Here is a 13810-nt window from a genome sequence, read left to right as displayed (position 1 = left end):
GCTGTCTTGCAAATAGTAGCTGTAGCCTTCCCAACAATTATTACTATTCCCTGCTCTTTCTATGTAGATACATATGTTGATTCAGCAACTAGAGAGAGTTGAGAGAAGAGCTGATGGAAGAACTGGCAGTCTCTTCCATCAGCTGTGGGGAATAAAGGAGCAGAGTGACACAAGCCTCCTGGCTCAATGGTGTGATATCTTGTCAGCTGTACCCTTAGGAGCAGCCAGATGGAGGTTCAGAGTATTTCAGAATTCTGCAGAACATCCTGTGATAGCACTTAACTGAGAATCCGTCTGTCTTGAGCTTGATGTTAGTAAAACCCTTCAGCAACAGTTAACTTTTGAGACAGCACTGAAATTAAGAGACTGACCTCTTCATGCATTCCCATGCTCAAGCAGTTCTCGTTGCCAGTCTCTTTGATTTTTAGGTGTACTTGGAAAAGATACAACTTTATGTAACTTTATTTTATAATTTTCAACTAGAAATTATGTTCCTGTTACTGTGGTTTTTTTGTAAGATGTCAGGCTAAAGTCACCTAGAGGAGAGCTGCTCATACCACTAACAAAGTTAAGACTGGATTCTCATTTTGGGTTATTTGCAGGTGTAAAAAGGTAACATTCAGAAGTTAATAGAACCATTTCCAAGTGGTGGGTTTGCATGAGCTACATCATAATGTTCTTCATTTCCTGTTGGTATTAGATAAAGCTGACCTCTGATTCAAAAGATAGAATCCCTTGAACTTCAGTAAAATGAAAGAATTACCTGAGAGCGCCTGAGAGTTCCAGCGGTCTAGGCTTCAGACTACTGAATTGCTATGCCTCATTTCACCAAAATTTTTGCATTCTGGTAGGCTTTTGTATGCGTGTTATATTGTGTGCTAAACACTGAACAGGGTTTTAAGATTTGCTCTCTGAGGTGGAAGTAATACATCCCTAGTTTTCTTATTTAAAAAAATGAGGCAAGTACTGTAGAAAAAAGGGAACTTGAGCTGAGTCCTGTAAATGCAATGCTTATGGTTGCTAATCTTGCACTGTTTTTTAATCCCAGCTCGCTTTCCCCCAAAAAACTTGTTGACAAACTAGCGCTCCAAGCAAGGGTTGTGACAAAGCAGATCCTTAGGTAAGAGTAACACTGGGTTGTAATACTATCTCTTTGATGTAAGTGCAGTTTTTTCCTAAGTCCTTTCTTAGCACTTCTAATTGGAAGCTACTGTTGAGGCATTTTGTACTACTTAATCTTGAATCTCTTCCATTTCTTGGTTCTGATCTTTTTTTGACACAGTAATTTGATTGTGCCCTGGTGGTCAAAAGACACACTGACTTCGTCCCAGTCATTTAAGCATATATTTTTATAAAGCCTCAAGTTGAGGTTTCAGCTTGTTTTCTGCAGTCTCTTAAAGCTATTTGCTTTTCCAGCTAAGCAAATCTCAAAATGCCACTAGATTTGTGCTCATTGCATCTGTTACATTGCCACTTGTGATTGACTGAGCTAATTCAGAAGGTTAAAACAGGAAGAGAACAAGTGAGGTTTTGTAGGTAGGGGTCTTTTAGGTACCTGATGAGTGCTGACACAGGAGGAGGAGGACTGCAAGAATAAGCTTTCTGATGTCAGCTGAAGTTAAACGGACATAACGATAATGCTTAGCCTGATCTTAAGAGTGTTCCATGGGAAGGTCTACTGACATGGCAACTTGCTGTCACCAAAATGGGATGTTCTTATTCTGAGCCATTCTTGATTGGAACTCAGAGGAGTTCCCTGCCACTAGTGTATGCTAAGGCCACATATCCATGAGCTGAATAACTTGCGGATAGAGGGCAAAAAATTCAGTTTTCTGCTCTTCTGTAGTTTGGCCATGTTGTCTTGTGGAAATAGTTGGCAGGTTATGGGAAATCAGTGGCTAGAAAGTGTCAGTATGGTCACCTTGTCTTGCCAGAAGTGTGCTGTTAAGTGGGTAACAAAATGCATTTCTTTTATAATTAGACTTGCGCATGGCTGCTTCATATAGAAAATCTAAATCTGTTTATTGCAAAATATAACAAGCCTGTAAATCTGGAAAGTATTCTGTCATTTCATAGCATGAATACTTTGTTGTTTTAAGAAGGTTGTTTATATAATTCATCAGTATCTTTTCTTCAGTTAGTGGTAGAAGCTTAATTAAGAATTGATATTGAACAGATTGTTATCATGGTCAGCATTTGATAGATAGCACCTAGTTCTGTGGCTTTTAATGCTAGAAGTGAGCCTTAGGGATTTGTTTGGTTTTGTTTACTCTTCAAACTTTTTGTCAAGTTATATGAGTAGAGTCAGCGCCTTGCTGTTTCAGGTAAGATCCTTGACTTTATTGCCGGCATGGCATTGGATCACTGTGATCAAAAATCAGTTGGTGCATAGGGACTTAGCTAAAATTGAATCATGTAAAGGCACCTAGGATGGCGATCTCATCAGGCTGCATGTGAAACAGTACAGAACAATCTTACGTCTTCCAAGGGAGCAAAAAGGAAAGGGAAGGCAGATCTGTAAAAACTTGGAAAAATATAAAGAAAAAAGTAAGAAAACCTTGTGATGCTGTGTTTACCTTGAGAAGTTACAAAACATCTTAATTACTGATTGAATACAAAGTGTATCCATACGGTTTGTTGAGGATGACAGACTTAAATACTGTGAACGTGAAGCAGAGAAGGTCAGATTTCAGTATTAGATTTCAAGAGGAAGAGGGCTAGGCCTCATTAAAACCAGAAATGTATGTCCTATGTGCTAGTACTTTGGATCAGTTAAGGACCTGAATAGGGTGGTCTTGAAGTGTCTTGTTCTTCAGAACCTTGTGCATTGTAAGCCTCTAAATGTGTTATTTTGGAGGAGACATGTAGCTCATTATTCAACTACAATCTGTGAGCAAAATACTGACTCTTGAGTGGAAGTCTTTATATCAAAGGAAATACTTACCTTAGAGTCTTGAGTCTTGGAGAGCCCTGAATATCTGCACGGTAATTAGCTTGCTAGTTTGAACTATTAGCTTGATTGCTCTGCAGCTAAAGCTAGTTAAAGAATAACTGGATGGAGATTAAAACAAGAGATACTGTTCCAAATTAAATATGTTACATTGCATTGGCACTTCAGATTTAAGCTGTTTCTAGAGCTTTAAACACTTTGGAGTCTATATGCTGTTGTGTGAGCTGTATGTAAGTTCAAGTAAAATGATCCTCATAGATAAGCTAATTTTTTTTTTTTGGTCTTTGTAGTGTGAACATATGTCAGAAGATGGGATAAATGTAAAATTGTAAAATTTGGAGTAGTGATCTGTTAGCTCTACCTCCCTTGCTGGAAGTGAAGGAAAAAGATCTAACTGATCAACTAAAAGTATGTTTATGTCTATAAATATATATGGGTCCTGCTCAGTTCACTCTGTAAATCTTGAAAATAGCAGCAATGAAGAAGTTTGACTTCTGAAAATATTCATGTAATTCATGTGAGAACACAATGTTCTCATTGCACAAATGAGCTGTTAGAAGTATTCCTTGGTGGGAAAATTGTGGAGTGTTGACTTTTTAAATGTACTATGGTCATTTTGATGTTAAAGCCTCCAATTACTGGGAGCAGAGTTGTCAAAAAAAAAAAAGGAAACATAAAAGCTTGTGTTCAATTAACTGGGATGTTTTTCCAGTTCAGTTTGTTACGTTCCCCAGAAGTCTGAGCAGTTTTTTTAAGTTCACTTGTGGGGGCTTTTCTATACTAAGTTGTTTGGGGTTATATATAGCTAATCACTATGTTAAAGCTTAATACAGGTTAATTCAGTAGATTTAAATGTTGCAAAAAGCTGATTTCTGCATGAAGGTGTGTTTTTAATTACATTACTTAAAATACATTACAGGATATACATATCCTGTACATTCTGAAATACATTTCAGAAATGTAACTTGTGAGCCTTACTTATAAGGTAGAAAGCAATAGTCAAATACTTTTTAAGGAGCACTCCACCTTATGCTTAAATGTAGCAATGGCAAGTGGAGACAGTTTGGGCAGAACTCTGCACATGCCAGTTTGCAAAAAGTTTCCCTCTTTCCAGTGTCTGTTACCATAATGTGTTAGATAAGAGGCATGAGGAGAATAGCCAGAATGTTCTTCCTCTACTTGTCATGGCAGATATTCTCTACATGAAACATATTAGGAGTTTTCTTACTTGCTATTTTTTGTCCCCTCACAAGCCCCACTTAGCCACTCATGCATCAACAATATTGATCTAAAGTTCTGGCTTAGTTTGATTTATTTGTGTAACTTAAGGTGTTCATCCTATTGATGTTAGGCAGTAGTTTTATACTGAAGAAATCCATAGCTAAATCACTTTTTTGGGTGACTTCATTGACTCAGAAATGGTTTGAACAATGAAAAATCAATTGATGGGAAGCAGAGAGCTATTAACAATGGACTTGTACGTAAAGGTGTATAGAGATATTTTGCCTGAACACATGGCTTGCCTTTTGTGTGAACTTGGTGAGTGAAAAGGCAGCTCATGTCTCAAGTTGAATGACTTCTTCATGCTTAGGAGAACGGGGCTACTAAAATTTATACTTGGCTTTTGCTTCATGGGTGAACTTCCCCAGTAACATCCTGGATATTGATTTGGTATCTGAGGAGTGAATCAGCATTTGAAATAGCTCTGTTAAAATCTGAGCGCAGGAAAAAGAAATACACTGTGAACTAAGAGTTTGGTTCTTTTTCATCAGGTTAGTTTGCTCTGAGAGAGCTAATGAGTGAAGTTTCTGGAGCATCTGTTTGGCAGAAGAAATTGTGAACCTGTGTTATATTGAACTGCTTTGTCCTAGTGGATTTCAGTTTTTGAAAGGAGGGTGGTGTAAAATGCTGAGTTCAGAATGTAGTTGCTACTGTGGAAGGCATTTTAGGTATTAAACAGAAATACATTGAATCCTAAGCAAGTGCTTGACTATGCCTACTCTTGCATATTTACTGTGTGAGAGAAGATCTTGTGTAAAGACACCCCACCAGAGTGTAGCAGAAAGATTGCATATGTATGATGGTAAATGTCTTCATTAGGAAGTAGAGTAGGAAAGTTCAAGTTGAGTTCTTTGAGTGACTATCATTGTAAACATGGAGGTTTGTGGGATTTTGATAGGGGCTTTTTTGTTTGTTTTTTTAATTGTTGCTTTGCTTTTGAAGTATTTACTGGTATGGTAAGTGCTAGAAGTTTCACTTATTTCTACTTACAAAAGATACGACTTAATAAAGATTATTTAAGGAGAAACGCAAGTGTAGAAGTTTAACTTAAATTTTTGCTTGATGCTCTGTATCAGTAATCAGACTGCTAAAAAGTAACATGTCTTGTTACTGGTTTTTTGATAAATGTGAATCAACAAAATGTTCATGTCTAGTTAAATTCCCAAAAGACTGTTACGCAATTGTCAGGTCATTTTTCTATGAAGTTGTGTATTAGTGGTAGTATTCTCTGAAAAATGGTTGATCTGTGCCTAGCTTTGATGGTTTTGCTTGAAATATGTTTCTGAAGTATTTCCATGCTATTGTGAATCAGTTATTCAGAAAAAAGTGGGAATTCTCTTCTAAAAAGGTAAGCTAATTACTGAAGAAGGCTTCCTGTGAAAAGCAAAAGACATAACTTTCTTCTGTAGCAACTAACAATTGCTTTGTTTTTAGGTGCCTTAGCTGGACCAGTTGTTGATCCACATGTGACAGCAGTTTGGGGGAAGAAGGTTGCACTGAAATGCATAATTGATGTAAATGAAACAATAACACAAGTTTCTTGGGAGAAGATAGATGGTAAAATTTCACAGACTATTGCTGTTCATCACCCTGAATATGGAATATCTGTTCAAGGAGAATACCAAGGAAGAGTGGCATTTAAAAACTACTCACTTACTGATGCAACAATCATCTTAAAAAATGTAAGCTTTTCTGATGCAGGAGAATATATTTGCAAGGCAGTTACATTCCCACTTGGAAATACACAGGCATCAACAACTTTAACAGTACTAGGTAAGTCAGCTGCTTTTTGAAATGAGAAAAATTCTTAACTTACTAGTAAGTTGTATTTTACCATTTAACTTAATGCAAAATATGTGTTTGCTGGTCTTTCATTACAGGTGTGTTATTTTTACTAATGTCATAGAGGAGACTTCTTTTGGGTCTTGCTTCTTTAGAACTTGACTAGTTATTAAAAAATAAATATTTTTTTAATAAATTAAAAAAAGCTCCTTTTTAGGCATTGTGCTTATACAGACATTTAGTTTGTATTAGCACAGTGCTTTAGAACTTTGAGAGACAATGTTGATACCAGGGACTTGTGTGTATGTGCTGAGAAGCTGCTAAACATGGCTTTAGCTACCACCTTGGCTGAATTCCCTCACAAATTCCCTCAGTTAGTACTAAGTAGTCACTGGTCTTCAGAAAAAGCAGGTATTTCTGAACCCTGCTGATGACTGGTTGTCTCAGTGAAATAACCCATCATCTGTAATTAGGTTAGAGTTCCTAGTGAGGTGGTAGATGTCCCATGCCTGGAAACATTCAGACGGGACTCTGAGCAGCCTGGTGTAGTTGAAGATGTCCCTGCTTATTGCTAGGGGATTGGACTGGATGACCTTCAAAAAGTCCCTTCCAACTCAATTGCATGATTTTATAGATGTGTTGCTAACATGATAGTTTAATATAGCTGCTTGGGACTGGTGGTGTAAACTGTTCTTTGCACAGTGTAAATGTAAAGCAAAACTGTCTAGATGACTGCTGGGAGTTGTGGGAAGAGTCACTTTAAGCTCTTGACTGCTTGTGGATAGTCATAATGTGAAGCTTTTATAAACTTGGGGGTTTGTTTACACTAATTTTGTCCCTCTTGTTGAGGGTTGAGTATTGCTGTCATAAGGAATTAGTGCTGAAGTGCTAGTAACTCAGGTGTTACTGCAGTGTAACGTAATATAATTACTCTGGAACTTGAAAGCCTGTTACCAAATTGCCCTCTCCTTAGAGTAGTATCCCTCTTGTACTAGTGTAAGGTACTTCTGTATCTACTTCCAGGAGTCCAGTGATATTTTCTGTAGCTGAGGTGGTCATCAATACCTACTTCTGTAAGCAGAAATGCTTTTTAGGATCATCTCTTAGTCTTCAATACCTGCTTTTCATAGTAGTAGAATATTCAATGGGGTTAATCAGACAGCTTTAGCACAGGATATAAACTGGTTTTCACCACAAGGGGGAGCAAAATAAATGCATCAAAGCAACTGGCTTAATCCAACTTGAAACCAAAATTCTACGTGATGCACAAAGCATGTGGTCTTATGGCTCTCTTTTTCATCTGCCTTCCATCTGTACTGCAAGTGGCTGTCTGTGGTTATTGTAGCAGTCTTTTGACTTCAGGTTTCAGCTATTGTGCTTTACCAGTTAGCAGTGGGAAGTTCTTACTGTCTTGCCTCATCTTTTCTAGTCAGTTCCTCTTTCTAAGATTATTTCTTTTTTTCAGATAAATTAGTAGTTGTGTCCATTTTGCACTTGTAATCTCAGGTATTTGGAGGAACTTGGAAAGCACATGTATGTCCTGTGTGCTTATTATTCTACATTTGAAAGTGTAGAGGGACCACAACTGGTTTCATTAGATATGTGTTATGAAAAATTGCAGTTGAAATAGGCAAAGTGTTGGTCAGGCGTACAATGGTTCTGATCATAGCTTTTTTCATCATTGATGTAGATGGTTGCCAATTGCTATAAGTCTCTCAGGATTTGGTATCAACTTCTAAATGGCAAAACTCAGCTGTTACTTGGCGAAGATGCCTTTCCATCCTAGCTAGCATCAGCTTCACTTGCATGTACCGCTAGGTAGCCAGCCCTCTGTTGGACTTAAGCTCTTTGGTCTTACAGTTTTCTTCCGTCCTTCTAGAAACTTTTTGCTGCACTGACATGCAGGCTTAAACAGTCAAAATACTGGAAGTAATGATTTTCAGAATATGCTGTAAATTGTGAACTTTGCTGGCCTGAACTCAGCAATTCAAGCTCATCAGAATCTTAGGGCATGCAATAGCTCTAATTTAAATCTTAATGTGACTTAAAAAATCTTCAATCTGACTGCATTCTTCCACTGGTCTAAAAAACTTTCCCTTAAGTAAGGAAAGAAGTTCCTGTCCTAATGCTGAGGCTGTTTCCAGTTGAAGCAGGACTGCCTTTTTTCCTAGTCCCTGTCTGTTCTTATTTAGCAAAGAGTTTGTTTCCTTCCCATGTGTAGTGGACATAGTTAATCATGTAGTAGATGCTTTTACACTGTAAGGTAGAGACACTGAAGACAAATGGAAGGAAAAATTAAGTCCAAGGTAAAATGCCCTGTGTTTTGCCACAGTGCACTGATCATTTAAGACCATATTTAGAACCTCTTCTGCACCCTGAGTTTAACAGACTTGCCATGTTTCGTGACTTTACCCACTCGCAGTTTGCTTTGCTTAGTGCTTCATGTTGTCTTAAGGAAATGCACTGTAAAGAAGAGGTTAACACAGTGAAAATATGAAAATGCTTTTAAGGTCAAACAGATATATTGAACTTTGCTAAAACTTTGGTTTGTCAAACTTACCTTGTTAAACTTGTGCAAAAAATGGCAAATAATTTTTGTGTCAAGCTGTTGGTTTCCCAAGTTGCTGACCAAATGAGGCAAACTGAAGTCTCAAGGCAGAAGAGATGCCTTGTCACAGGGTAGCTTGCGGAGCTGACATAATTTTTATGTTCCTGACTTGAGTGCTGTCCACGACTATTTTAAGTACTTGGTTTGGTTTGACTCTGTCTTGCTAAGTTGGATTTCTCATCATGGGTATTGATAAAGTAGGTCGTCTTCTTCTGCAGTCTAGCTCTTACCAATGCTACAAGTGAAGGATGAGTGTCAAGGGTGTAGGTCTATCACGATGTGAATTAGATCCCAGACACTCTAATGCAGAAATTCTTCCAGTTAGGAATTAAAAGATGATGTGTGTCAGGCAGTATAGACACTGGATCCTCTCAGACAATTCTAATGAAGTAATGGTGTTCGAGAAGTGCTAGTTGATGAGATGTACATGTTCTTCTTAAGTACTACAGAATAAATACTCTGGGCCAAGAAAAAAAATCAAGTAGATGACAAATTAGTGAACTGACTGGCCTTAAGACAAAAAAGCAAACCCCCCCCCAAAACTACTAAAACAAGAAAACAACCTTAGTAAGTTAATAATTAAGCATTAATTAGCAAACAGGATAAGGTACACAGAAAGATAGAGCTGCTGGTTTTGAGGCAAGAGAAAATAAGAACTTGAAATATTCTTTTAGAAAGAGGTTAATCAAGTACATGTCAGTTGTGATGAAGGGGATGACAATTCCCAGTGTCATGCTGTTGCCAAGGAACTAGTGAATTTAATGACAGGAAGAAATAATCTTTTTTGTGTTGTAATCATGCCAATTTCATCCAGACCTCCTGTGCCCAGTATGTGCAGAAGCAATTGAAAAAGGCTTATGAAGTACATGAAAACCAAGAAGCAGCTTTTTTGCTTCAAAACGTAATGCAGTAGAATTTAAGGCTCTTGTCTGTATGCTGTATTATGTTATTTTTTTTGTAAAGAAGTGTCAGGACTTAAGCAGTGAGAGATTTCTGATTTGTCCATGTTGAACATAAGGTAAAGGTAGAATAAGCAGGGTTAAATTAGGTGGTGGTCATGAATCAGTGAAAGGGCAAGCACAGATTGGCAAATGAGTTGAGACCTTTTGAACAGCTGCACAACTAGCTTCCATGCTTCAGCCATCATGTCTTTAATATTCAAATGCAATTCATGCCATAATGTTGCTTTAGATGGAACTCTTACACTGTGGAAGCAGGTCCTGCTTTTGGCTCTAAGGGGGTTAGTCTCTTCCTTTGCCAGACATTGTCCTCACCATATTTTTCATTTGACCTGAATAGAGCATAATGTTCCTACTGAGTGGCTGTAGTAGCTTCTCTAATGCTCTTCCAGCTGCCTCATGTGTCCTCCACCAACACTGTGAGGAGTGAAAGTCACTGAAAATCACATGATTGTGTGATTCATGTGGCACGCTGAATGGTCCTGGGATAAGAGGACTGCATATAGAAGTTACACTTTCAAAAAAAAAAAAAAAAAAAAAAACAAAACCACAAAAAAAACTTCCAAAGCCCATACTTTTTGGGTGATCTCTTTTCCAAACTGAAAATGGTAAAACTGTTTCACACTGTGAGGGATGAGATGCCAATGGCCCCTTGTAATTATGGATTCATTCACCAGATACTTCTCTTAATCCATGGCTGAAACATCTAGAAAGGCCATAGAATAAGTAGCTGGGCTTCTGCTGGTTTTGCTTCAGTTGCTGGGACAAAGTAGTCCTAAATGATAAACTATAGAAATAAGTATCCTAACAGCAGCTGCTTTCCATTTTTCAGTATGCAGCTATTTAGTTATCTTGCAGTTGGTGTGTAGTACAAGAATCACAATTTATGGGAAGATGTGACAGTAGAAGCCTTTTATACATTTGTGATGTATAAAAAAACTAGAGCACGGAAACACATAGGACTGGGAATAAGTATATTTTATGAGGCTGAGTAGTTTTGAATAGTTCACCTTTGTCTCTGGTTGACAAGTGTAAAACTAAGTATTACACAATGAACTCTAACAAATCTCTGGTATCACTTGAGAAAGTAGGTTTTTTCCTTATAATGATAATTATATATATAAATAGGAGAAAGTAGGCATTTTAAATTAGTCTATCATGCTTTCTGGCTAGTTGAAGACTTTAAGAGTCCAGTACTGACTAGTCTACTTTGGGTCTGGAGATGTCTGCAACTAAGAGTTCTTGTTTACTTACGTATCCTTTCACAAAGAGGTGGAGGAAAAATTATGTAGTTGCATACTTTTTTTAAAAAGAAAAATCAAAGGAATAGAACATATCAAGCTTTTATTCCTATTAGTTGAAATTATTGGAGTCTACAGTTTTGGCATGAAATGCTAATGATAGCTGCTAATTTAGTTGATTTTACTGTTACGGAAATCTTGGGAAGGAATACAGCAAAAATTAGAATCTTCATGCATGTAAAACTCTAAATATAAATTTGGGTGTTTACTTCTGCATTTTAGTAATACTACAGAAGCTATTGAAGAAGTCACTACCAGTGAACGAGGCAGTAGTGTTCATGTTAAATCAGGAAAACCAAATTGTGGGTCAAATAACAAAGCTATGTAAAGGCTTTTATCCAGATGATACAATGCCTCATATGTACATCAGTTCAGATATCCAAGCTTATTGCAGAAGGCGCTAGCTGTTGCTGGTGTCGGAGAGCAGGGAATCAGATTTTTAAAGAAGCTCTATTAGAAATGCTTCAGATCTAGAAGAGTGAGTGTGGAACTTGGCAGAAAAAAACTGTTATTGGTTTACTTTCAGTAACAAATCTCAGAGGGCAGCCATTCAGAGAAACAAAGTAGAAAATAATTTGCTCTCAGTATCTGCCCGAACAATCTTCAGTTTCATAACAATTTCTATTCTTCAAGCATGTCTAAGCATAGAACAGAAAACTCATTTTATAAGGTTATCCATTTAATAGTTGCCTTTCCCTTTAGCATAGTTGAGAAATAATAAACCACCTTGTTCAGACATGAGCAGTGTTAGACTGAGCAGAAAACAATCAAAAACTGATCTTGGCACTGAAGGGGCTCAAGCTGAAAATATTTAGTAGCCAGTTATCTTTGGAAGGTGTAGGTAGTTGGAGAACTTGCCAGGTACTGTGAACTTTGCTCTACTCTGTTACAAGATGTATGTGTGGGTCAGCTTCAATTTATTGGAAAGAAATTCCATGATCTAACTTTTCTCCTTCTTCTTGGATGCTGAAAGGCACAGAAGTTGCAAGACTTGTCTCTGCTTTGTGATTAGTGAGGGCTGATCCACTGAGGTGGATTCTGAAGCATTATGGTGAGTAGCAATGACTTCCCTTCAGAGGACTTCGGTAGCCAGATTAGAGTGAAGGACCAGGATTGTGGAATAGGCTGGTGCACTACTGCAAACCTGTCCCTTACAGAACTGGTAACACAAATGGGCCAGTCTAAAACAGCCCAACTATGGTTTGTATCTGAAGCACCAGGTAGTTTTTCTGACTTGGGCTGCAACTGGTGGGTGGCTCATACAGGGCTGAAACAGATTTGCTAAATCAGAAGGAAATTTTTTAAAAGCTTTTTAGTCTATGGCTTTCAACAGTAGACTCGTACATGAGGAACTCAACTTCCTTCTAGAAAAAGGTGTGTTCCCCAAGTCTCTAGACTTTTGGGGTGAGCAGTGGCTTTACAAAAAGGAGATCACATCCTTCCACGTGCAGATTTCTTTAGACTTAGACTTAGTATTGAGTTCCATTTTTTAAACTTTTATAGGGATTCATTCACAAGAACATGCGTGTGTGTGTATATATATATATAGGCAAAATTTTATTTTATATAGAAACAATTACTTTGTATATTGAAAACTTAGATAAATTTTATATACAATTATGTGTATTTGTACATATTACGTCCTTTATTTGATGTGCAGTATGTATATATAATGAAGATGCAGCATGGAAGTAATTTGTATTGTACTGATCAATAAAAGCTTAAACTCTTAATGTTGGGTGTTAGAACTCTGAAGTAGCTTTCAAGTGGCACAAACTGACAGATTAATTCTTGAATGCTTGAAAATGCAGCAGAATCTAAGCTTTTTGAAAAAGAACCTGTGGTGTAATTTCAGTCTAATACCTTAAGCTCTCTGTTGTCAGACACTGCAACTGGAGCACTGCAATTGGTATTTTGGACCTAACCACTCTGGAATTCCCTGACAGTGCATTAAATGTAGTGAATGAACAACACTGAACTTGAATGAGTTGGACAAGGGGGGATAGTGTCATTAGGCCAAAGCCTTGTAGAGCTATAATCTCTTGAGATATGCATGGTCTTATGTCTAGGATGTCTGATTAACATGAGCATTTGCAAATGGATTAGATTTTGTCTAACTTTTACATAGTGACAGTTTCAAAGATGTGGAGTCTTTCTTGTTTAAATCTACTTTTTCTCCTTCTTCTTAGTTGAACCTGTTGTGAGCTTAACGAAAGGACCAAACCCTCTAATAGATGGTGCAAATAGGACAATAGCAGCCACTTGTACAGCAGCCACTGGAAAACCTGCTGCACAGATTGACTGGGAAGGAGGCCTTGGTGAAATGGAATCCACCTCTACTTTGTTTCCAAATGAAACAGTGACAGTTGTAAGTCAGTATGTGATTGTCCCGACACGATTTGCAAGAGGAAGACACATAACTTGCATTGTGAGGCACCCTGCCTTTGAAAAGGAGATACGATACCCTTACATGCTGGACATACAGTGTAAGTATTCTGTGAGGTAATTACTGCCTGGTACATATCTTGCAACCACCCCCTTAATCAGTGTATACCTTGCACAGAAAGGAGATGAGCACTTTCTGCTTCAGGAAAATAAAGGAAGTGAAAACCATATAGAAAATCTGTGATAAGGGGCAGGTCAGGCAGGAGTAAAAGCCTAGGGTCTCTGTATTGAAAATAAAGTCATGAAGCTAGAATACTGTTACATTTCTACTGTTTTGGATATTGAATCATGGGTAAACATGGGGGTTGATCCATAAGCTGTTTATAGTGTCTTACAATTTCAGCAGAATTAAAAAAGAATGCTAATGAAGATTCATGTTTGAGATGTTAAGTTGAAAATAGATCTTGTGGTGGTCAATAAGTTATTTTCAGGTTATTCACCAAACTTTGTCCACTCTAACTAGTGTAAGGAAACAAGAACATAG

The 13810-nt window shown here is 37.6% G+C and overlaps 1 protein-coding gene across 3 annotated transcripts in view; it reads left to right on the top strand.

Moving 5' to 3' along the window:
- Positions 1-13810, top strand: part of NECTIN3 (nectin cell adhesion molecule 3) — a 62871-nt gene that overhangs the window by 18734 nt on the left and 30327 nt on the right. For all 3 annotated transcript variants that reach the window (XM_039557497.1, XM_039557504.1, XM_039557488.1), the window contains exons 2-3: positions 5666-6004; positions 13071-13367. In XM_039557497.1, coding sequence (XP_039413431.1) covers positions 5666-6004; positions 13071-13367 — 636 coding nt within the window. The remainder of the gene's footprint in view (positions 1-5665; positions 6005-13070; positions 13368-13810) is intronic.

The sequence above is a fragment of the Corvus cornix genome, chromosome 1 (genome assembly GCF_000738735.6).
Source record: "Corvus cornix cornix isolate S_Up_H32 chromosome 1, ASM73873v5, whole genome shotgun sequence".
In the NCBI taxonomy this organism is placed as follows: Eukaryota; Metazoa; Chordata; class Aves; order Passeriformes; family Corvidae; genus Corvus; species Corvus cornix.
Note: the sequence above shows the minus strand (reverse complement) of the source record. Positions and strands in the feature narration are given on the sequence as shown.